Source organism: Embiotoca jacksoni, unplaced genomic scaffold (genome assembly GCF_022577435.1).
Source record: "Embiotoca jacksoni isolate LCO1_2020_lvr unplaced genomic scaffold, fEmbJac1.0.p SCAF_30, whole genome shotgun sequence".
Taxonomy (NCBI): Eukaryota; Metazoa; Chordata; class Actinopteri; family Embiotocidae; genus Embiotoca; species Embiotoca jacksoni.
This window is the reverse complement of record NW_027185382.1, coordinates 3560661-3585554: the sequence shown is the minus strand read 5'-3', so window position 1 is coordinate 3585554 and position 24894 is coordinate 3560661. Positions and strand designations below refer to the sequence as shown.

The window sequence follows — 24894 nt, the reverse complement described above, 5'->3', positions numbered from 1 at the left end:
CTTTCACTTACGTTAAACTCATCTATGAACTTCAGCGTGAACTGAGTGGACAGAAAAACAAATCATAAGAAATGAATAAATTACACTAATACCCGACAAGAAGGTGGACAGGATTTAATATCATTTGATCGGCAAATATTTCTGGATTAAATTACTGAAAACTACAAATATTCATTTAGAGTCACTTGATGTTAAAATTACATCCAAACAAGACAAATAAACAAATATTTACATTTAAAAGAATCATTTTGTGAATATACTTATAGTTTAATGTTAAACATGCGTCTGCTACAAATAAATGGGCACAAGAAGTTTGCTCAGCTGTCTAATGAAGAGGGAAAGAAAACACTCACGGTTTTCTCCACCAGGAGGCGCTGTATTGATGTCTTTTTATAATAAGGCTTCTGAACTCTTCCTAAACATGTAGCTTTAGTTCCCTTTTAGTTCAATAAATCATGACCATCAACATCCATCACTCCCAGCTGACAGCAGCTCCTTCACCTCTCTGATGACTAAGAAGTTGTTCTGCAGTCCAGCTTCTTTAAGCTCTACTTTCCCCTAAAAGTCTGCACTCCCTCCGGCCAAGAAGCACTCGTTTCTTTGTTTTAATGATTCTGTAAGACAAGATTCAGACTGAAGGATATGTATTATTTAGATTCTCTGTAGATAAATCTTCGCCATTTTTCAGTTTACAGGAAAATAACAGCAAGAAGAAACAGCAGAGGACAAACCTACAACATTTTTATACATTTCATTTAATTAAAGGACTTCTATTCTGGAGAAAAGGTAAAAAAAACCAAAAAACATTGAATACATTTATATAAACATAAAAAGTTAAATGTTACTAAAACAATATGTACATAAAACCCAGAATTGTACATAAATGTGATGATTAAAAATATTGAGTACAGAAATCCTTTTGTTATCAAGAGGTGTAATAATTTTCCAAGAACTGAGCTGCAATTGTCAACGAACTTTCAACAACAGAAAGAACGTTTACATGATAAACATGTTTTGATGCTGAAGTCTGACTGTTAGTTTCTGAACAACAGTTGTTGTCTTAAAACAAACGTTTTCCTGATGTTGGTTTCTTGGTGGTTGAATTTTGAGGTTTCTTCACAGACGATCGCTGTCTGAGCTCATTCACCTTTATCATTAAAGGTGTTTTGTTCCTTCAAGTGAAAATAAGATATTAGTTAATTCCCACTCAATAAATCATCTTACACAGAATAAATTAAGTATATGCAAATAAATATATGTTTCTTACTCATGAATGACTTGGGCAGATTTCTGTGGTGTTTTGTTCCTGAGTGACAGACGACAGTAAAGTCAATGTACAAACATTCATTAGTTATTTATGCATTTTGTCAGAAAACATCAGCTTGTGTTGTTCTTTGTCGCTTCTCAAAGTCAGTAAATCACAACCATGTGAGCACTGAGATACTTATTTTAAAAGAAGACTTAAAAGATGAAAATAAAAATCACCTGTTCACTTTTTTCTGTTTCAGCAGGACAAAGATGAATACTGGAACAAGACAGCAGACTATAACCATCCCCACAACTAATCCAATGATCCAACCTGGGAGAAGAGAGGGAAAATGTGACTGTGAGCAACATTCACAAAAAATCTGATTTTCAAAGTGTTTCTCACCATCAGCAGACGTCGGTTTGACGTCAAGAATCATCACAAACACAAACATAAAGAAATTACAAACCAAATGGAAACACCAACTTACTGGATTCACGGTGAGCAGATACAGATTTCACTGGTTTGACGTCATGAATCGTCACAGAGACGTTTCTCTGAGGAGCAGAGAGCACTCGTACCGCACATCCAACCTGAGCACCGTGTTTATGGACACCTGACAGCACAGCTGTGGTGGTGACGGTGACGGTACCGTTGGTGTTGGAGACACTGACGGTGTTGTTGGGTGAGAGGTGGAGGTCTTGTGGTGAGACATTCAGGGTTACGGTGGGAGCAGGTCGACCAGTGGCTGAACAGGACACCACTAACTCCTCAGAAGAGTTTGACTCTCTGACATGGAGAACAGGTTCATGCAGCTCTGCAAGGAAAAGCAATGAGATTGTTGTCAAGACGACGGCTTCTAATATTTGTTGTCCATTATGTTAGTTTGTACGAGACACTGATCGAACATGTTGAAAGTGATCCAGTAAAGTTCTTACCATAGAGTTGGAGACAGGTTGTGCCTATCACAGCAGGGTCAGGGTAGATGTTAAACAAGCAGCGATAGCAGCCTTCATCCAACTCTGTTACGTTCCTGATAACGATGGACGTGTTCAGCAGTCCAACATCTTCAAACTCAACTTTACCTCTGAATTGAAAATACACTAGTTGGCCAAGGTCCTTGTGGTTGGATCCAACATTTGTCTCTCCTTCAGGTAAGTTTTTCATCCATGTGACTTGTTGGACATCTTTAGATTCTATAATCTGACAGTTCAAGATGACTTCGTCTCCCATTTTTCCAACCACAGTGTGCTGTGTTTGGATAAAAGGTGTTAAACCTGCAGAGGAAATAACAGTCTGGGGTCAGAGATTCAGATCTTTTACTTCAAATCAAAGTCAAAGTCCTGCAACTAAATATCCTACTTAAGTAGAAGTACAGAGGTATTAGCAGCAGAATAAAGTAAACGTACTGGTTTCAACCGTCTGACTGATTTATTATTATTTATGATCTCATTACATTATGAATAGTCAAGCATCAGATAAATCTGTGGGGTCATCAGATGATTACTGGAAGACAAAACAAAGTTCTGATGCACAAATCTGTTTTCAGGTTTTGGACTTTGTCCTCTAATCTTTGATTTTTGCTGAGATATTGGATCATGTGATCATTTATTGAAACAGAAACTATATGCAAACTTTGAAGGGAAAATCATCTGAAATGTGACTTTGGGTGTAAAACCAGTTTAATCTTTAACAATGTGTTGTAGTTTATCAGCTTGTTATATTATCCATTGTGTCAATTCTTTATCTGAAAAGTAACTAAAGCTTTCAGGTACGTTTGTGGACTACAAAGTACAATATTTCCCTCTAAAATGTGGAGTGAAAGTTATAAATGTAAATAGTTCCTTGCCACCACTGTAAACTGGGTAATATTATCATAGAACATAAATAATCTCACCTTTTGAAAAGATCCCCAACACATAAAAGAAATATAGGACATCACTTTTCTCCATGTATGCTCCGCGGGAGATAAATTAAAACTGAGGAAGGTGACGTCACAGTAGGACGGATATCCGTGGGTTATCAAAATAAAACGATAATTAAAAAAAACAAAAACATCGATAATTGTATTAAATAACAATATAAATGATTTATTGGGCTTTACTCGAATGTCCAATAAACTGCTGTTTTAATAAACTTGTACTGTTTTGCTCTAAAAATGCTGTTTTTACAGTACGAGATTGTGATTGTTCCCTTTTCACTGCGCAGTTTAACAACCGACTTACTTTCACTGACGTTAAACTCATCTATGAACTTCAGCGTGAACTGAGTGGACAGAAAAACAAATCATAAGAAATGAATAAATTACACTAATACCCGACAAGAAGGTGGACAGGATTTAATATCATTTGATCGGCAAATATTTCTGGATTAAATTACTGAAAACTACAAATATTCATTTAGAGTCACTTGATGTTAAAATTACATCCAAACAAGACAAATAAACAAATATTTACATTTAAAAGAATCATTTTGTGAATATACTTATAGTTTAATGTTAAACATGCGTCTGCTACAAATAAATGGGCACAAGAAGTTTGCTCAGCTGTCTAATGAAGAGGGAAACAAAACACTCACGGTTTTCTCCACCAGGAGGCGCTGTATTGATGTCTTTTTATAATAAGGCTTCTGAACTCTTCCTAAACATGTAGCTTTAGTTCCCTTTTAGTTCAATAAATCATGAACATCAACATCCATCACTCCCAGCTGACAGCAGCTCCTTCACCTCTCTGATGACTAAGAAGTTGTTCTGCAGTCCAGCTTCTTTAAGCTCTACTTTCCCCTAAAAGTCTGCACTCCCTCCGGCCAAGAAGCACTCGTTTCTTTGTTTTAATCATTCTGTAAGACAAGATTCAGACTGAAGGATATGTATTATTTAGATTCTCTGTAGATAAATCTTCGCCATTTTTCAGTTTACAGGAAAATAACAGCAAGAAGAAACAGCAGAGGACAAACCTACAACATTTTTATACATTTCATTTAATTAAAGGACTTCTATTCTGGAGAAAAGGTAAAAAAAACAACAACCATTGAATACATTTATATAAACATAAAAAGTTAAATGTTACTAAAACAATATGTACATAAAACCCAGAATTGTACATAAATGTGATGATTAAAAATATTGAGTACAGAAATCCTTTTGTTATCAAGAGGTGTAATAATTTTCCAAGAACTGAGCTGCAATTGTCAACGAACTTTCTACAACAGAAAGAACGTTTACATGATAAACATGTTTTGATGCTGAAGTCTGACTGTTAGTTTCTGAACAACAGTTGTTGTCTTAAAACAAACATTTTGATGATGTTGGTTTCTTGGTGGTTGAATTTTAAGGTTTCTTCACAGACGATCGTGGTCTGATCTCATTCATCTTTATCATTAAAGGTGTTTTGTTCCTTCAAGTGAAAATAAGATGTTAGTTAATTCCCACTCAATAAATCATCTTACACAGAATAAATTAAGTATATGCAAATAAATATATGTTTCTTACTCATCAATGTCTTGGGCAGGTTTCTGTGGTGTTTTGTTCCTGAGTGACAGAAGACAGTAAAGTCAATGTACAAACATTCATTAGTTATTTATGCATTTTGTCAGAAAACATCAGCTTGTGTTGTTCTTTGTCGCTTCTCAAAGTCAGTAAATCACAACCATGTGAGCACTGAGATACTTATTTTAAAAGAAGATTTAAAAGATGAAAATAAAAATCACCTGTTCAGTTTCTTCTGTTTCATCAGGACAAAGATGAATACTGAAACAAGACAGCAGACTATAACCATCCCCACAACTAATCCAATGATCCAACCTGGGAGAAGAGAGGGAAAATGTGACTGTGAGCAACATTCACAAAAAATCTGATTTTCAAAGTGTTTCTCACCATCAGCAGACGTCGGTTTGACGTCAAGAATCATCACAAACACAAACATAAAGAAATTACAAACCAAATGGAAACACCAACTTACTGGATTCACGGTGAGCAGGTGTAAATTTCACTGGTTTGACGTCAGGAATCGTCACAGAGACGTTTCTCTGAGGAGCAGAGAGCACTCGTACCGCACATCCAACCTGAGCACCGTGTTTATGGACACCTGACAGCACAGCTGTGGTGGTGACGGTGACGGTACCGTTGGTGTTGGAGACACTGACGGTGTTGTTGGGTGAGAGGTGGAGGTCTTGTGGTGAGACATTCAGGGTTACGGTGGGAGCAGGTCGACCAGTGGCTGAACAGGACACCACTAACTCCTCAGAAGAGTTTGACTCTCTGACATGGAGAACAGGTTCATGCAGCTCTGCAAGGAAAAGCAATGAGATTGTTGTCAAGACGACGGCTTCTAATATTTGTTGTCCATTATGTTAGTTTGTACGAGACACTGATCGAACATGTTGAAAGTGATCCAGTAAAGTTCTTACCATAGAGTTGGAGACAGGTTGTGCCTATCACAGCAGGGTCAGGGTAGATGTGAAACAAGCAGCGATAGCAGCCTTCATCCAACTCCGTTACGTTCCTGATAACGATGGACGTGTTCAGCAGTCCAACATCTTCAAACTCAACTTTACCTCTGAATTGAAAATACACTAGTTGGCCAAGGTCCTTGTGGTTGGATCCAACATTTGTCTCTCCTTCAGGTAAGTTTTTCATCCATGTGACTTGTTGGACATCTTTAGATTCTATAATCTGACAGTTCAAGATGACTTCGTCTCCCATTTTTCCAACCACAGTGTGCTGTGTTTGGATAAAAGGTGTTAAACCTGCAGAGGAAATAACAGTCTGGGGTCAGAGATTCAGATCTTTTACTTCAAATCAAAGTCAAAGTCCTGCAACTAAATATCCTACTTAAGTAGAAGTACAGAGGTATTAGCAGCAGAATAAAGTAAACGTACTGGTTTCAACCGTCTGACTGATTTATTATTATTTATGATCTCATTACATTATGAATAGTCAAGCATCAGATAAATCTGTGGGGTCATCAGATGATTACTGGAAGACAAAACAAAGTTCTGATCCACAAATCTGTTTTCAGGTTTTGGACTTTGTCCTCTAATCTTTGATTTTTGCTGAGATATTGGATCATGTGAACATTTATTGAAACAGAAACTATATGCAAACTTTGAAGGGAAAATCATCTGAAATGTGACTTTGGGTGTAAAACCAGTTTAATCTTTAACAATATGTTGTAGTTTATCAGCTTGTTATATTATCCATTGTGTCAATTCTTTATCTGAAAAGTAACTAAAGCTTTCAGGTACGTTTGTGGACTACAAAGTACAATATTTCCCTCTAAAATGTGGAGTGAAAGTTATAAATGTAAATAGTTCCTTGCCACCACTGTAAACTGGGTAATATTATCATAGAACATAAATAATCTCACCTTTTGAAAAGATCCCCAACACATAAAAGAAATACAGGACAGCACTTTCCTCCATGTTTCCTCCGCGAGAGATAAATTAAAACTGAGGAAGGTGACGTCACAGTAGGACGGATATCCGTGGGTTGTCAAAATAAAACGATAATTAAAAAAAAAACACGATACTTGTGTTAAATAACAATATAAATGATTTATTGGGTTTTAATCGAATGTCCAATAAACTGCTGTTTTAATAAACTTGTACTGTTTTGCTCTAAAAATGCTGTTTTTACAGTACGAGATTGTGATTGTTCCCTTTTCACTGCGCAGTTTAACAACCGACTTACTTTCACTGACGTTAAACTCATCTATGAACTTCAGCGTGAACTGAGTGGACAGAAAAACAAATCATAAGAAATGAATAAATTACACTAATACCCGACAAGAAGGTGGACAGGATTTAATATCATTTGATCGGCAAATATTTCTGGATTAAATTACTGAAAACTACAAATATTCATTTAGAGTCACTTGATGTTAAAATTACATCCAAACAAGACAAATAAACAAATATTTACATTTAAAAGAATCATTTTGTGAATATACTTATAGTTTAATGTTAAACATGCGTCTGCTACAAATAAATGGGCACAAGAAGTTTGCTCAGCTGTCTAATGAAGAGGGAAACAAAACACTCACGGTTTTCTCCACCAGGAGGCGCTGTATTGATGTCTTTTTATAATAAGGCTTCTGAACTCTTCCTAAACATGTAGCTTTAGTTCCCTTTTAGTTCAATAAATCATGACCATCAACATCCATCACTCCCAGCTGACAGCAGCTCCTTCACCTCTCTGATGACTAAGAAGTTGTTCTGCAGTCCAGCTTCTTTAAGCTCTACTTTCCCCTAAAAGTCTGCACTCCCTCCGGCCAAAAAGCACTCGTTTCTTTGTTTTAATGATTCTGTAAGACAAGATTCAGACTGAAGGATAAGTATTATTTAGATTCTCTGTAGATAAATCTTTGCCATTTTTCAGTTTACAGGAAAATAACAGCAAGAAGAAACAGCAGAGGACAAACCTACAACATTTTTATACATTTCATTTAATTAAAGGACTTCTATTCTGGAGAAAAGGTAAAAAAAAACAAAAAACATTGAATACACTTATATAAACATAAAAAGTTAAATGTTACTAAAACAATATGTACATAAAACCCAGAATTGTACATAAATGTGATGATTAAAAATATTGAGTACATAAATCCTTTTGTTATAAAGAGGTGTAATAATTTTCCAAGAACTGAGCTGCAATTGTCAACGAACTTTCTACAACAGAAAGAACGTTTACATGATAAACATGTTGTGATGCTGAAGTCTGACTGTTAGTTTCTGAACAACAGTTGTTGTCTTAAAACAAACGTTTTCCTGATGTTGGTTTCTTGGTGGTTGAATTTTGAGGTTTCTTCACAGACGATCGCTGTCTGAGCTCATTCACCTTTATCATTAAAGGTGTTTTGTTCCTTCAAGTGAAAATAAGATATTAGTTAATTCCCACTCAATAAATCATCTTACACAGAATAAATTAAGTATATGCAAATAAATATATGTTTCTTACTCATGAATGACTTGGGCAGGTTTCTGTGGTGTTTTGTTCCTGAGTGACAGACGACTGTAAAGTCAATGTACAAACATTCATTAGTTATTTATGCATTTTGTCAGAAAACATCAGCTTGTGTTGTTCTTTGTCGCTTCTCAAAGTCAGTAAATCACAACCATGTGAGCACTGAGATACTTATTTTAAAAGAAGACTTAAAAGATGAAAATAAAAATCACCTGTTCACTTTTTTCTGTTTCAGCAGGACAAAGATGAATACTGGAACAAGACAGCAGACTATAACCATCCCCACAACTAATCCAATGATCCAACCTGGGAGAAGAGAGGGAAAATGTGACTGTGAGCAACATTCACAAAAAATCTGATTTTCAAAGTGTTTCTCACCATCAGCAGACGTCGGTTTGACGTCAAGAATCATCACAAACACAAACATAAAGAAATTACAAACCAAATGGAAACACCAACTTACTGGATTCACGGTGAGCAGATACAGATTTCACTGGTTTGACGTCATGAATCGTCACAGAGACGTTTCTCTGAGGAGCAGAGAGCACTCGTACCGCACATCCAACCTGAGCACCGTGTTTATGGACACCTGACAGCACAGCTGTGGTGGTGACGGTGACGGTACCGTTGGTGTTGGAGACACTGACGGTGTTGTTGGGTGAGAGGTGGAGGTCTTGTGGTGAGACATTCAGGGTTACGGTGCAAGCAGGTCGACCAGTGGCTGAACAGGACACCACTAACTCCTCAGAAGAGTTTGACTCTCTGACATGGAGAACAGGTTCATGCAGCTCTGCAAGGAAAAGCAATGAGATTGTTGTCAAGACGACGGCTTCTAATATTTGTTGTCCATTATGTTAGTTTGTACGAGACACTGATCGAACATGTTGAAAGTGATCCAGTAAAGTTCTTACCATAGAGTTGGAGACAGGTTGTGCCTATCACAGCAGGGTCAGGGTAGATGTTAAACAAGCAGCGATAGCAGCCTTCATCCAACTCCGTTACGTTCCTGATAACGATGGACGTGTTCAGCAGTCCAACATCTTCAAACTCAACTTTACCTCTGAAGGGAGAATTCACTCTTTGGCCAAAGTGCTTGTGGTTGGATCCAACATTTGTCTCTCCTTCAGGTAAGTTTTTCTGCCATGTGACTTCGTGGACATCTTTAGATTCTATAATCTGACAGTTCAAGATGACTTCATCTCCCATTTTTCCAACCACAGTGTGCTGTGTTTGGATAAAAAGTGTTAAACCTGCAGAGGAAATAACAGTCTGGGGTCAGAGATTCAGATCTTTTACTTCAAATCAAAGTCAAAGTCCTGCAACTAAATATCCTACTTAAGTAGAAGTACAGAGGTATTAGCAGCAGAATAAAGTAAACGTACTGGTTTCAACCGTCTGACTGATTTATTATTATTTATGATCTCATTACATTATGAATAGTCAAGCATCAGATAAATCTGTGGGGTCATCAGATGATTACTGGAAGACAAAACAAAGTTCTGATCCACAAATCTGTTTTCAGGTTTTGGACTTTGTCCTCTAATCTTTGATTTTTGCTGAGATATTGGAACATGTGATCATTTATTGAAAAAGAAACTATATGCAAACTTTGAAGGGAAAATCATCTGAAATGTGACTTTGGGTGTAAAACCAGTTTAATCTTTAACAATGTGTTGTAGTTTATCAGCTTGTTATATTATCCATTGTGTCAATTCTTTATCTGAAAAGTAACTAAAGCTTTCAGGTACGTTTGTGGACTACAAAGTACAATATTTCCCTCTAAAATGTGGAGTGAAAGTTATAAATGTAAATAGTTCCTTGCCACCACTGTAAACTGGGTAATATTATCATAGAACATAATTAATCTCACCTTTTGAAAAGATCCCCAACACATAAAAGAAATATAGGACATCACTTTTCTCCATGTATGCTCCGCGGGAGATAAATTAAAACTGAGGAAGGTGACGTCACAGTAGGACGGATATCCGTGGGTTATCAAAATAAAACGATAATTAAAAAAAACAAAAACATCGATAATTGTATTAAATAACAATATAAATGATTTATTGGGTTTTACTCGAATGTCCAATAAACTGCTGTTTTAATAAACTTGTACTGTTTTGCTCTAAAAATGCTGTTTTTACAGTACGAGATTGTGATTGTTCCCTTTTCACTGCGCAGTTTAACAACCGACTTACTTTCACTGACGTTAAACTCATCTATGAACTTCAGCATGAACTGAGTGGACAGAAAAACAAATCATAAGAAATGAATAAATTACACTAATACCCGACAAGAAGGTGGACAGGATTTAATATCATTTGATCGGCAAATATTTCTGGATTAAATTACTGAAAACTACAAATATTCATTTAGAGTCACTTGATGTTAAAATTACATCCAAACAAGACAAATAAACAAATGTTTACATTTAAAAGAATCATTTTGTGAATATACTTATAGTTTAATGTTAAATATTCGTCTGCTACAAAAAAAATGGGCACAAGAAGTTTGCTTCGCTGTCTGATGAAGAGGGAAACAAAACACTCACGGTTTTCTCCACCAGGAGGCGCTGTATTGATGTCTTTTTATAATAAGGCTTCTGAACTCTTCCTAAACATGTAGCTTTAGTTCCCTTTTAGTTCAATAAATCATGAACATCAACATCCATCACTCCCAGCTGACAGCAGCTCCTTCACCTCTCTGATGACTAAGAAGTTGTTCTGCAGTCCAGCTTCTTTAAGCTCTACTTTCCCCTAAAAGTCTGCACTCCCTCCGGCCAAGAAGCACTCGTTTCTTTGTTTTAATCATTCTGTAAGACAAGATTCAGACTGAAGGATAAGTATTATTTAGATTCTCTGTAGATAAATCTTCGCCATTTTTCAGTTTACAGGAAAATAACAGCAAGAAGAAACAGCAGAGGACAAACCTACAACATTTTTATACATTTCATTTAATTAAAGGACTTCTATTCTGGAGAAAAGGTAAAAAAAAACAACAACCATTGAATACATTTATATAAACATAAAAAGTTAAATGTTACTAAAACAATATGTACATAAAACCCAGAATTGTACATAAATGTGATGATTAAAAATATTGAGTACAGAAATCCTTTTGTTATCAAGAGGTGTAATAATTTTCCAAGAACTGAGCTGCAATTGTCAACGAACTTTCTACAACAGAAAGAACGTTTACATGATAAACATGTTTTGATGCTGAAGTCTGACTGTTAGTTTCTGAACAACAGTTGTTGTCTTAAAACAAACGTTTTCCTGATGTTGGTTTCTTGGTGGTTGAATTTGGAGGTTTCTTCACAGACGATCGCTGTCTGAGCTCATTCACCTTTATCATTAAAGGTGTTTTGTTCCTTCAAGTGAAAATAAGATATTAGTTAATTCCCACTCAATAAATCATCTTACACAGAATAAATTAAGTATATGCAAATAAATATATGTTTCTTACTCATGAATGACTTGGGCAGGTTTCTGTGGTGTTTTGTTCCTGAGTGACAGACGACTGTAAAGTCAATGTACAAACATTCATTAGTTATTTATGCATTTTGTCAGAAAACATCAGCTTGTGTTGTTCTTTGTCGCTTCTCAAAGTCAGTAAATCACAACCATGTGAGCACTGAGATACTTATTTTAAAAGAAGACTTAAAAGATGAAAATAAAAATCACCTGTTCGGTGTTATCTGTTTCATCAGGACAAAGATGAATACTGGAACAAGACAGCAGACTATAACCATCCCCACAACTAATCCAATGATCCAACCTGGGAGAAGAGAGGGAAAATGTGACTGTGAGCAACATTCACAAAAAATGTGATTTTCAAAGTGTTTCTCACCATCAGCAGACGTCGGTTTGACGTCAAGAATCATCACAAACACAAACATAAAGAAATTACAAACCAAATGGAAACACCAACTTACTGGATTCATGGTGAGCAGGTGTAAATTTCTCTGGTTTGACGTCAGGAATCGTCACAAAGACGTTTCTCTGAGGAGCAGAGAGCACTCGTACCGCACATCCAACCTGAGCACCGTGTTTATGGACACCTGACAGCACAGCTGTGGTGGTGACGGTGACGGTACCGTTGGTGTTGGAGACACTGACGGTGTTGTTGGGTGAGAGGTGGAGGTCTTGTGGTGAGACATTCAGGGTTACGGTGCAAGCAGGTCGACCAGTGGCTGAACAGGACACCACTAACTCCTCAGAAGAGTTTGACTCTCTGACATGGAGAACAGGTTCATGCAGCTCTGCAAGGAAAAGCAATGAGATTGTTGTCAAGACGACGGCTTCTAATATTTGTTGTCCATTATGTTAGTTTGTACGAGACACTGATCGAACATGTTGAAAGTGATCCAGTAAAGTTCTTACCATAGAGTTGGAGACAGGTTGTGCCTATCACAGCAGGGTCAGGGTAGATGTTAAACAAGCAGCGATAGCAGCCTTCATCCAACTCCGTTACGTTCCTGATAACGATGGACGTGTTCAGCAGTCCAACATCTTCAAACTCAACTTTACCTCTGAAGGGAGAATTCACTCTTTGGCCAAAGTGCTTGTGGTTGGATCCAACATTTGTCTCTCCTTCAGGTAAGTTTTTCTGCCATGTGACTTGTTGGACATCTTTAGATTCTATAATCTGACAGTTCAAGATGACTTCGTCTCCCATTTTTCCAACCACAGTGTGCTGTGTTTGGATAAAAAGTGTTAAACCTGCAGAGGAAATAACAGTCTGGGGTCAGAGATTCAGATCTTTTACTTCAAATCAAAGTCAAAGTCCTGCAACTAAATATCCTACTTAAGTAGAAGTACAGAGGTATTAGCAGCAGAATAAAGTAAACGTACTGGTTTCAACCGTCTGACTGATTTATTATTATTTATGATCTCATTACATTATGAATAGTCAAGCATCAGATAAATCTGTGGGGTCATCAGATGATTACTGGAAGACAAAACAAAGTTCTGATCCACAAATCTGTTTTCAGGTTTTGGACTTTGTCCTCTAATCTTTGATTTTTGCTGAGATATTGGATCATGTGATCATTTATTGAAAAAGAAACTATATGCAAACTTTGAAGGGAAAATCATCTGAAATGTGACTTTGGGTGTAAAACCAGTTTAATCTTTAACAATGTGTTGTAGTTTATCAGCTTGTTATATTATCCATTGTGTCAATTCTTTATCTGAAAAGTAACTAAAGCTTTCAGGTACGTTTGTGGAGTACAAAGTACAATATTTCCCTCTAAAATGTGGAGTGAAAGTTATAAATGTAAATAGTTCCTTGCCACCACTGTAAACTGGGTAATATTATCATAGAACATAATTAATCTCACCTTTTGAAAAGATCCCCAACACATAAAAGAAATACAGGACAGCACTTTTCTTCATGTTTCCTCCGCGGGCGCAACATTCAAACTGAGAAAGGTGACGTCACAGTAGGACGGATATCCGTGGGTTGTCAAAATAAAACGATAATTTAAAAAAAAACAAAAAAACCACGATACTTGTATGAAATAACAATATAAATGATTTATTGGGTTTTACTCGAATGTCCAATAAACTGCTGTTTTAATAAACTTGTACTGTTTTGCTCTAAAAATGCTGTTTTTACAGTACGAGATTGTGATTGTTCCCTTTTCACTGCGCAGTTTAACAACCGACTTACTTTCACTGACGTTAAACTCATCTATGAACTTCAGCGTGAACTGAGTGGACAGAAAAACAAATCATAAGAAATGAATAAATTACACTAATACTCGACAAGAAGGTGGACAGGATTTAATATCATTTGATCGGCAAATATTTCTGGATTAAATTACTGAAAACTACAAATATTCATTTAGAGTCACTTGATGTTAAATTACATCCAAACAAGACAAATAAACAAATATTTACATTTAAAAGATGTTCATTTACTTGCAGTCTCATGTTACATAGGCGTCTGCAACAAAAACATTGCACACCAGTGAAATCACTGGAAATTTAATTCACTCAAAAAAAATAAATACTTCCAAGCAGAAATAAATTATTCATATTACAGAACTAAAGAGATTATTTTCTGTGAAGAAACTTAATGAACACCACAGGGTGACGGTCCACTGTTGGACTAACAAGAAGCAATCTATACCACAAAAACAAACACAGTAAATATGTATTTCAGTTGTGCATCAGCGTAAGTGTGCATTCAATACACTGCGTCTAATAAAGCAATAAATAACATCCAAAATACACAAACATTTCAAATGTAAACTCCAAGAAAAGTGCAAATTTCAAGAAAAGTGCATACTGCAAGTGGAAAATTATCAACACACTAAAAAATATGGAGAAAACAAAACGTCTAGAATGAAATATATCATTATTTCAACTCCATATTGCTGTTTAACTGATATCACTGGTCCAGTTTGCTGGGAAAAAAAACCTGAAGAGGCTGAAACTGATATTTCTTTGTAACACCGGTGTACAACTGAAAGACTTTTCTCGTTCCTTACCACTAGAGGGCACCACAGCCTCCGTCTGTGACATTCACACCTCTCACAGGGTATTTTCCTTGCTTTCAGTTCTGTCACCAAAACACAGGAGCTTGGGACGTTGCTCTAGATTTCCTTGGAGGAACCTTTTGTAATTGCACTGTGTTGCAGTCACTGTAACTCTGAATACGAGTGAAGTTCACTGCTTAAAAGTTCTACATGTGATATATTATGTTCAAATATAAATCTAATATAAATCTACTCACTTTTCTTTCAACTCAAATGCTACACCAAACATTGGACATGGTTTCTGTATTTTTACATTCAACAAAGCTCCATGACATTAAAGTGCTAAATACTGCGATTGAAAGGAAATGTATTTTGAAAACTTCCTGTCTAATTCACAACACTCTGCAAGACATTTTAAAAAATGCCAGTGAATGATTTTTTTCATGGATAACAGCTTTTAGCTTAATTCACTGTTACGATGCTAAAAATGGTTGTTTTTGTAATGCTTGCTTGTGTACTTGAATGTCCACAGTTACTAATCTAATGTAGTTACTGAAAGACTAAGCAATGATCATACAACATTTTCAGTTCTTGTTTTACTCTTTAACCTGCCAGAAAGAGAGAGAGAGAGAGAGAGAGAGAGAAAAAAAAAGAGTTTATTATATTGTGGTCAGAAAATACAGAAAAATACTGTCAATGGGTTGATAATCATTAAAAACCTGAAAATTATATTGTTGTGAGTTTACTGTAATTTACAGTAGAGTAAAGTATCTCACCTTTTCTGTCTTATTACAGCAGCAACAGCAATGCAGGAAGCAGAAATAGCAATAATGATCAATGCAATCACGAATGAAGGCAGTCGTTTCCCTGAAGAGAAACAGCACATGGTTAGAGACAGAAACAAGGTGACCGTCACTTTCCTGAAAGGAGAAGCTGGGAAATTTGCATGGAGCCATATTTACTTTTAAAGTCCGATAACTAACTTCTAGATTTCTAGAACATGAAACCTACTGCAGCAAGAAAGAAACTGAAATTCATCGTAGTTTAATGAGTCACAGCCTTATCGACTCAGACAACATGATTCACGGAGTTTACATAACAACAGCATGAATTGCCCTTCCGGGACTTGTTCATTTCACATTTGTCCCTGCCTTTTAAGAAAATAGACATGACGTAAGTCATTGTTAAATCTGACACCAAAACAAAGATGTCCCCTGAAGAAAGGGTTTGATGGATGTATGACATGAATTCCAGTCAGTGAGCATGATCAGCCAAATTGCACATCGCTGGGAATTCTCCGGAAGCTTTAACTCTAACAACTTTTCCACTTGGACTTCCTGGGTGTGTCAATTTATGAAGAACCAGAGCCAGTTAAAAAGTTTCCCTTCTGTCTGTTATTCCCATTGTTGAATAATTCCTTCCTGGTAGCAAACATCATTTGCAAAGCATCTTCTTTAGTTTTCTTGGAAAATAAACTTCCGGTACACTGGAATCAGATAAGCAGTGAGACTCCCTGAGTGGGATGTGAACTGTGTCACCAAAACCTGCAGCACAGCTGATAACAGTGAAACAAAATGACAGATAAACATACCCTTTTCCTGTTTCTTCTCTTCCTCATTAAAAGACAAAGGGATCCTCTCCCGTCTCTGTCCCATTGTCCCGCTGTTCATCACACAATCCACGTGTCCACTCCAGTCTGGAGGCACCTTCAGAGTGATGCTGCGGCTGCTGGTGAATGTCTGGTGGCTGCTCGTTACCGTCTCAGTCGCTGGTCGCTCTAAACTGGCGGCGCCGGGTGAAATTTCCCACTCAATGGTTGGCGCTGGTTTACCTGTGGCGGAGCAGTTGAACACAGCCTCCCTGTCCTCCTTCTCATTTCTACTGCTGACACTGTGGCTTGTGTTCACCTCCAATATTCCTTTGTGGAGAAAGGAAAGTAATCATTTTGAGAACTGCAGTCATTAGATTACCACGGATATAAAATCTAGTATGAAGAGCAAAAATGTTTGAACTTCCACCAGTGAAGGGCAGCAAAAACACGATTTTCAGCTTTCTCAGAATTTTGACATTAATCAAAAAAAGTTAATCTTATAACCATTTGCATGAATGAATTTGCATCCATTTACCTTGCACCGTGAGGCAAGCCTGCTTTCTTTTGGACCCATCAGGATACACATTAAATGAGCAGATATAGCAGCTTTCATCTGCCCATGTTACATTCTTCACAGTGATGGATGTTGACGTGAGAGACGCTTCGTTGAAGATCACTTTTTCACGATAAGGCTCGTTTACTTGCTCTCCAAACCGATTGCTGTATGTTGCCAAGTTCTCTATTGACTCATCTTTAAAAAGCCGTTGCCAGGTGACCTGAAGCACACCTGGGGAGGGAGGAGGAGGAGGGGGGGGGGGGAGGAAATGGTAAACCTCCAACAATATATACCACAAAAAAAACCATCAGGAGTAAAAACAGAGTTGTTCAATTTCTAACAAATGTTCTGGATAACACGAGCTGCGCAAAGATATGAATAAATTACAACCTGGGCTGTAACAGTGAACACCAGAAGCTTCAGATGATCAGATATCATTCAAAATACATATTTCCATACCTTTCGGGTTGGCCACTCGGCACGAGTAATGTGCGTCACCGCCGTAGTCAACTGTTGTGTCTCCATTTCCGGCAATGTGTGTGCTCGAGACTAAAAAAAGAAAAAAGCTGCGCGTCATTTACTGCAGGTTTAAAGAGACATATCTTTTTGTTGTGATTTTTGAGTAATTCATAAGAATCAATAAAAACTAACTACGGAGATTAACTATTAAAATACAAAACATATCGGATTTTCAGTAAAACTACAAATGTCCTTCCAAGTTCTTTAAATGTTGACATCTTTAAATAATGCTATATAAAATATCGTCTATAAATGAAAGGTGCATTTAGGCTGCAAGATAATGCATGGCTAAAAAGAGTCTGGATTTTGTAAGATACAAAGCATCAGCAATGAATATAGAGAGGGTTAGCCTTTCCTGTATCTTACCTTTAAACAGCAAAGAAACAACAATCATGAGCAGCAGCATTTTCTTCCACTGCAGAACACACAAAGATACTTTCAGTTTTGCCTCTGAGCTGTCTTTTAAACTTGGTCAGCCCAGCTGAAATGAAACTAAATATAAGGGGTGGGGGAATCTCCTTCCAGCTGATTACAGCTATATAATATATAACCAGGAAATTACACATTTCAAAACAATGGCATTCTTTTGGTTGTATTACAGGAATCAACACAGGCAACATTTAGGAAGCAGGATTATCAAAAAAATCATCATGTCCTGACTAGTCTTGAAATACCATGACTAATTCTTCTTATTAAAATCAACCTATGAGACTGCAGGAGATGACAGCTGACTATGATGTCAATTTGAAGTCGTTGCAGATACACTTGAATAATCTTCCAATGAATTACACTGTAATGTCACACTCACACTGTATTTCCCCATTTGTTTATATTACGACAGCAAGGTCCAGGAATCACAACAAATCCAGTTAACTCTCAAGTGAAAAAAAAAAAATCGGACAAGCAGAAGTTCCCGTGATGTTGTTTTGAGGTCTTAAAACCACTAATTTTTTTTCTCCCAAAGTAGCAGGTTATATACTCATGATGGTAAGTCATGTGATGTTTGACGTGTTGTTCCAGTCAACAAGTCTGAATTTTCAATAGAAAATCCCCCCAAACTTTCCCCTTCCTGATAAGGGGACAACAGGTAAAGAAACTTCTAGTGAACAAGATGATTAAATCTTTTCAGGATATTTTTGTGAGATTAATGCCAAACAAAAAGCAGTTGCTGCATTTGCTATAAGTGGTGAAATTTATGTCCAAGGATGCTTCATCAAGGAACTGCTAAGTCTTAATTACCTTCTTATCTGCCTTATCTTTTGCACTGGGATGCCAGTAAGATGTTTCACTTCAGTAAAAAAGAAAATGTGTCACAGCTTTACCCCATAGTTGCACTGTTCTGGTAATCCTCATGAGATGACATGGCATTGTCCACGTGTGCACAATGCCAACAAATCACACCTTGCACAACGTGATCCTGTGTCATCCTGAAACTTATAATAAATATATAGAATAAAAAGAAATATTACAGAAAAGCACAACAAGTGAGACATATCACATGGCTATAGAGCTTCAGGCCAGATTTTAACCCGACATGATGGGGTTGTGTTTGGTGCCATGCTTCAGTAATCCAATACAAAATTAATCAAATCGTTAAATCAGTTGATTACAAATGAAGAGGAAGTTACAGTCAAATTCTTCTGAAAGTGCTGTCGACACAGAAGGAAAGAACCTGACATTTCGTCTGGCTATGTACCAAACATTTTTAAGAGGTGACAGGACACACAGTCAGGGGATAAACAAATCTAAATGTACTGGAAAATACTTTAAAATGGTTGACAACACAAACATTTAGGCGAAACAACTTCTTGGAACTTTTAGGTGACTTATTGGTTTCAATATCAGAGCTACTAATTCTACAATAATCTAATAAAGGTATGAATCATTAAGATTACACGGATGAAGATGATGCATATAGCTGTTATGTAATGCATGCAATTATGCAGCAATAAGTACTTTATATTTATATAGCTGATTAACAGCAATGTGCTCTTATGTGGAAATAGAGTGCACATGATAACATGACAGGGAAGTACCTGACTTTACCTGACAGCTGACACCTGGTATTTTAAACCAGAAGGAGACACGAGAAGCACAGTGTGGTAGTATTAAAGCCCCGGGCCTATCATCTAGGTTACATCGTATGCTATTTTGGTTGCCGGGGTCACTTATCTGATTTTCTATCTTATCACTCAGTACCAGTTAAGGACAGTCACAGTCTGTCAGTCACTCACTAAACAAATTCAGTTTTCATGGTTTTAAAGTTGAGTTTTTGTGATTTGGGCGTCTGGGTGTGTGCGGAAGACAGAATTGAGGGTTTTGATGCCACTCCTGAGCTGCAATTTTGTTTTTACACTCCATAACACAAAGTAAAACGCCCAGTATTTGGGTTAAATGCTGTTCAGCCCATCGTTAGATCCTGCAGAGGATATGAAGCTGTGCTGTTGTATCTACTGAGACAGTTCTTTAGCTTTATCTCATCTGACATAATCTCATGTCATCATCATGCAGCAAAGGTTCCTTTGAAATTAGCTGAAATGTACCTTTACATTTCACACCCTAAAACTTGTCAACTTTGAATGCTGATTGAATGCGGCTGACCTCGTCATGTGCAACAAAGTGTTGAATTTACTATTACAGTCAGGATAGCTGACTCATTTCCATTAAATCTCCCATCAGTGGGCTGAGAATCAAAACTCTTAACCCTTAAAATTTCACTGCAACTCTGCATCTGGCCTGTCCAAAACCCCCAAATAGTGCAATGAAGCACAAAATAAGAAATACAGTCAATTTAAACAGTATACACACACACGACGAGTAGTGTGTAGGACAGAAGTATACATTGCTTACTGATAAGTGGGTCTCAGATCAGATGTTCTTGACTAAGCACTTCCTCTGTAAATGAAGAGGAATGTCAGCATCAGCAGGGGAATACCAGACAGAGAAAAACAATGACAAAGATAAAGAACATCCTTGCTTTTTGAAGGTGTAACATAATAAATCAAGGCAGTCGTGCAGGCAGACTGTAAATTGACGACAGTGCCAGTTTGTATTGAAGTTACAGTTACATTATCGTAAGAGCTGCAGCCAAGGAAATGGTTCAAGTTGCACGAGTCAGGTCATAAAAAGGTAAAGCGTGTAGCATTCTGAACAAAACAGGAGATTTATTTATTAATGCATGCACATATATAAAAGATAAACAGTGTACATACAGCTAGAGAACTAAATAACTTTTATTACAAACAAACACATAATTAATATCAAAATACATTATAAAAACTCAAAATTAAAACAAATCAGGGTTCCTTGGTGTGAAACCAAAAATAATAAGCCAGTAAACTCAATGGATTGAAAAACACAATTAGCCAAATACTTACTGTTGATGTATTAATTGTTTGAGATAATGTTCATGATTCACGGTTTAAGTAGTTAAGGGCCACAGTGATTCTCACATTGTGCAGCAGGTGACGTTGTTCTCTTTGGGATGCTCTAACAAATGACTAAGATGGCATTCAGTGTTTCATGGTGACATCTAGCTGTCATCGGAAGAACGAAAAAGCTGAATTGTACATGAATTTATTATTTTGCCTTTGTGTAAACAACAAAATTCACATAATTAAAAAATAGCACAAATATTTAAACTGTTTTAGCAGAATATGGAAAACACAACAAACAAATCAACTGTGGATACGAGTATACAATAGAAATGTACATTTTCACAAAGCAAAATAGCGCCACCTTGTGGATAGCAGGACAACACTGCTTATTATTCTTATGAATTAACATGAAACACACGAGAACAGATGGTTCACGGTTCTGTCAAAAACATGATCGAAAGTGCGTCCTTTCTGGTCGACACACGTGTGTTTAGTATTCATTTATTAGTATTCATTTCAGAGCTGTGCAGTTTGACAGTTGAATAAAGTCCATTTTCAGTTCGTGTGAAGGTGCTGTATGGTTCAATGTCCTGTGACCCCTGCAGAAGGAGATATGGAACAAAATTCAAAATTATTAAAGTTAAACCACATGTACATATATATATGTACATATACACACACATATATATATATATATATATGCATATATATAAATATACACATATATATATGTATATATATCTATATGTACATGTGGTTTAACTTTAATAATTTTTGTATATATATATATGCATACATATATGCATATATAATATAATATAATATATATACATATATACGTATATATATATATGTATATACATACGTATATATGTATATATACATATATACGTATGTATATATATATATATATATATATATTCACAGAAGGTGTAACATTTTCTGAAGAGTACCGTGTTTGCATGACTGCTCACTGTTTCTGTCTGTTTTCTGTTGAATAAACAGACAAATATAAATAAACAACTCGAGGTAATATTCATTCATCACAATAGATATAACCAGGAGAGTCAAATGCCTCATTCTTAAAGATAATATATTTTTTAAAACATGAACTGTGGATATTATAGTTGTCTCTCACCTATGACGTACTCTTCTGTAGATGAACCCCAGGATAACTAAAAGTACAACGATGAACAGAGTTACACCGCTCAAGGCACAAGCAACTGTTGTTTGGTCGAAAGGGCCGACGACGGTTTCATCCTCTAAATATTTATGAAGAAAAAAAACAAATATATTAATAAAACCAGCAAAACGGAAAAAAGATGCCAACACAAATTTGTTTATCCAAATCCTGTATGATTTCTTTACCTTATAGACTATAAATATCGGCATCATACAACACGAAATTATGTTAACACAGACTGAAAATTACCACTTTAAATTTGGCCAACATAAGAAATGAGATGAACATAAGAAAATGTGCTTACCTTCCACTGTGAAATTAAAATGGGAAATATTTGTTCCTCCAACATATGAACACTCACAGGTAGCGTTCACACTATCAACTGGTGTTAAACTATTCAGGTGGAGAAAAAAAGTCTGGTTCTTTGTCACAAGTTTGAATCTGAAGTCACATCCTTGTTCAAAGCCGTGTTCATATTGATACCCCAGTGGACACGCTTCCCTGTTTCTCTCTGTGCTGATCTGACATACTATTACCGTGATGATATTCTGTGTTTCATTGGTGCATATTGGAGTTACGTCTGGCTGCTTCCCAATTCTTTTCACAAGAGTCACTGCAATCAAATATCAATGTTACATACAGGAGGAAGTGACTTTTTTTTTGTTGCATTTTGTGAATATTCAAATCACATTTTAAATTTTACCAGAAAATGATCAGTTGTTCTCAATAAGAAACAGACCAAAAGATTATTAGAGAAAAACAATTTACATAAATGTTACTTTACCGTCAGCATCAAAACACAAAGATTGTGTCAGAAACAGAAGAAAGCACTGTTTTGATACATCCATACCGGTCAAGACGCTGGCAACACTGAAAAATGTACTGAAAGGAGAAGAACACTCTTTCATAACTAAACCTCAAGCTCTCACAGCGGTGAAAACTTGTTCAAAAGGGAAATGAGTCACCGTTGGCTGCCACTGTTAAAGCTAAACAACGAGCAGGAACACAGTACAAAAAACACTCAGGCTGAATGACTTTCTTGCAACCTTAACTGTCTTGTTGGGTGAAGTTTAAAGACTCAAAATAAAGGTATGTGCCTATAATAGGATGCATGGTCATCAGATATCAGGTCTACATTCAGGTGTTCAGCCTACAGTTTGAGCAGGAGTCACAGTCCAGATTGTAAAACAGGCAGAGTGCTGCCTTTATTACTCTTGAACTGATATATTTAGTTTTGTGGTGTTTGCATTTCTCAAAGCCTGAGTTTGACCTGGAAATAGAGAAGCGCTCGCTCGCAGCAGCTCGTTGTTATTTCTATCCCTCACTTCATGATTAGAAAACCACCATGTGACATTTACATAACAATGTATAACACAAAGTACACTTCACTTGATGCAAATGACTTCCTGTAACTTTGTTCAACTAAAGAGACACCATATGATGATGAGAAAATTAGGCACAATAATGCTAAAGTATTGCCAGAAAGGTCTTCAGTCCAGCAGTAATAAGTCTGAAACGGGGAGATCAGGGGTTGGCAAGTCCTACAAGATCAGTTAAATTCCACTTACTTCATTATATCTATAGTTTTATACAGAGTTTATCAATCACCACCAGTTAAAAGAATTGAAGTTGTTAAGGTTGTTTGGTCTAAGTTACTAGAAAACACCTGTCAAGTCTCTTAAATGACAAGATAGTGACAACACGAATCTGACTATTCACCCTTGGTAATAAAACCATTACCAAGATATATTCTGGTCAACATCACCATCCACAAAACAAATATATTTTCTGATTAGGAAAATAATCTCCCCAGAAACTATTTTTTTGTTGTGTGATGATTAAAATTGTGAGGCAGTGAATTTCTTTCTTTTGTAGGTCAACAACCAAACCGTCGCTGGTATTTAAAAATCGAATCCTCTGGCCTGTTATCGAGATTAAGACGTCCACACACACACAGACTTGTTTAACAAATGCTTTAATCTTAATATTCTGGGAAACAATATAAATACACCATGTACAGCAAGTTGGACTTTTAACACTTTAAGATTCTAATTATTTCAGACATCTTACAAAATCAGCCAAATCAAAGAACCTCGGCCAGTGACGCTACTTTTTTTTGATAAATCGACAAAACCATTTCATGCAAGAATTTTTGCCTTGACTGTTGGTTTTAAATGTTTCCAGGTTGAAGTTGTAGGTTAACTGAGGCGATAGTTTCGTATTCGTCCTCTGCTGGCTGCTGAAGGCTTGCGTACAGGTCATCTGCGTCATCGTAATCCTATGGAATGAAATAAAAAATCTTAATGCTAAATGTTTTCAAATGGTTCGTGACTCAGGAGTGTCCGAGTCTCATCAACATGATTAAGTCATTAATTGATGGTCATGATGTGTCGATCCACAAAAAAACCAAAAACATCAGCTAAAAGTCTGACAATATAAATGTATATTTATGTATGTCTAATCACATCCATTAAACTCTCTACTTTGCCATTTACTGTGTAGAACGTAATACATTACTCACCGACCAGGTTGGAGAGTCATGTACAGATAATTCAGATGCTTCTGACCTTGAACAGACACTTTTAAATAAGAATGGATATTGGAGTTAGTGGAACATGAGATATAAACATGTAGAAATGTAAAGCATACAGTACAATTCATTTATTCAAATGCATTATTTTCACTTGCTCTGCCATTACTTTGATGTGAATCCAGTTTGGATAATATTCTCCGACCTGCGATTTTTCCTCCAGTGGATACATCCCAGAATAACTCCAGTTATGATGATGACTATTGTTGCACCAGTCGATGAACCTACAGTTAGCAGTCCTGTTGAACTGATGGTCAATTCGTCCTCTAAGATATATATATATAAAAAAAAATCTTTGTCAGAGAAATGGAACTGGAAATACAAAAAAATACACTGACAATGTAATATTCAAATCAAGTGCACTACATGATTTTATTAGATTTATTA

At 36.4% G+C, this 24894-nt stretch overlaps 5 protein-coding genes and 2 long non-coding RNA genes across 8 annotated transcripts; all 7 read right to left on the bottom strand.

Moving 5' to 3' along the window:
- Window positions 1-819: 819 nt before the first annotated feature.
- LOC138207010 (OX-2 membrane glycoprotein-like) lies at window positions 820-3194 on the bottom strand. The gene is made up of 6 exons (XM_069163985.1): window positions 3144-3194; window positions 2185-2523; window positions 1737-2063; window positions 1486-1579; window positions 1268-1306; window positions 820-1172 (listed from the first exon to the last, which is right to left on the bottom strand). Exons 2-6 carry the CDS (start codon window positions 2477-2479, stop codon window positions 1061-1063), a joined length of 867 nt encoding a protein of 288 aa, XP_069020086.1. The 5' UTR covers window positions 2480-2523; window positions 3144-3194; the 3' UTR covers window positions 820-1060.
- Window positions 3195-3570: 376 nt separating this feature from the next.
- LOC138207026 (OX-2 membrane glycoprotein-like) lies at window positions 3571-6671 on the bottom strand. Its single transcript, XM_069164007.1, has 6 exons — window positions 6613-6671; window positions 5654-5992; window positions 5206-5532; window positions 4955-5048; window positions 4737-4775; window positions 3571-4641 (listed from the first exon to the last, which is right to left on the bottom strand). The coding sequence occupies exons 1-6, from the start codon at window positions 6665-6667 to the stop codon at window positions 4575-4577; spliced, it is 921 nt and encodes a 306-aa protein (XP_069020108.1). The 5' UTR covers window positions 6668-6671; the 3' UTR covers window positions 3571-4574.
- A 363-nt stretch (window positions 6672-7034) lies between these two features.
- LOC138207045 (OX-2 membrane glycoprotein-like) lies at window positions 7035-10104 on the bottom strand. Its single transcript, XM_069164031.1, has 6 exons — window positions 10078-10104; window positions 9119-9457; window positions 8671-8997; window positions 8420-8513; window positions 8202-8240; window positions 7035-8106 (listed from the first exon to the last, which is right to left on the bottom strand). The coding sequence occupies exons 2-6, from the start codon at window positions 9411-9413 to the stop codon at window positions 7995-7997; spliced, it is 867 nt and encodes a 288-aa protein (XP_069020132.1). The 5' UTR covers window positions 9414-9457; window positions 10078-10104; the 3' UTR covers window positions 7035-7994.
- Window positions 10105-10693: 589 nt separating this feature from the next.
- On the bottom strand, window positions 10694-13603 carry LOC138207009 (OX-2 membrane glycoprotein-like). The gene is made up of 6 exons (XM_069163984.1): window positions 13549-13603; window positions 12590-12928; window positions 12142-12468; window positions 11891-11984; window positions 11673-11726; window positions 10694-11577 (listed from the first exon to the last, which is right to left on the bottom strand). Exons 1-6 carry the CDS (start codon window positions 13601-13603, stop codon window positions 11466-11468), a joined length of 981 nt encoding a protein of 326 aa, XP_069020085.1. The 3' UTR covers window positions 10694-11465.
- Window positions 13604-13979: 376 nt separating this feature from the next.
- LOC138206894 (OX-2 membrane glycoprotein-like) lies at window positions 13980-18783 on the bottom strand. The gene is made up of 6 exons (XM_069163733.1): window positions 18759-18783; window positions 17298-17387; window positions 16818-17069; window positions 16283-16609; window positions 15468-15558; window positions 13980-15299 (listed from the first exon to the last, which is right to left on the bottom strand). Exons 1-6 carry the CDS (start codon window positions 18781-18783, stop codon window positions 15263-15265), a joined length of 822 nt encoding a protein of 273 aa, XP_069019834.1. The 3' UTR covers window positions 13980-15262.
- Window positions 18784-20496: 1713 nt separating this feature from the next.
- On the bottom strand, window positions 20497-23033 carry LOC138207044 (uncharacterized). 2 transcript variants are annotated; one of them, XR_011178993.1, is made up of 5 exons: window positions 22702-23033; window positions 22222-22530; window positions 21873-21996; window positions 21688-21724; window positions 20497-21333 (listed from the first exon to the last, which is right to left on the bottom strand). It is a non-coding gene; the product is annotated as an uncharacterized lncRNA (long non-coding RNA). The 2 variants fall into 2 exon arrangements; XR_011178992.1 differs by having other exon boundaries at window positions 21873-22530.
- Window positions 23034-23897: 864 nt separating this feature from the next.
- On the bottom strand, window positions 23898-24801 carry LOC138207105 (uncharacterized). Its single transcript, XR_011179001.1, has 3 exons — window positions 24617-24801; window positions 24439-24496; window positions 23898-24195 (listed from the first exon to the last, which is right to left on the bottom strand). It is a non-coding gene; the product is annotated as an uncharacterized lncRNA (long non-coding RNA).
- Between the last annotated feature and the right edge of the window lie 93 nt (window positions 24802-24894).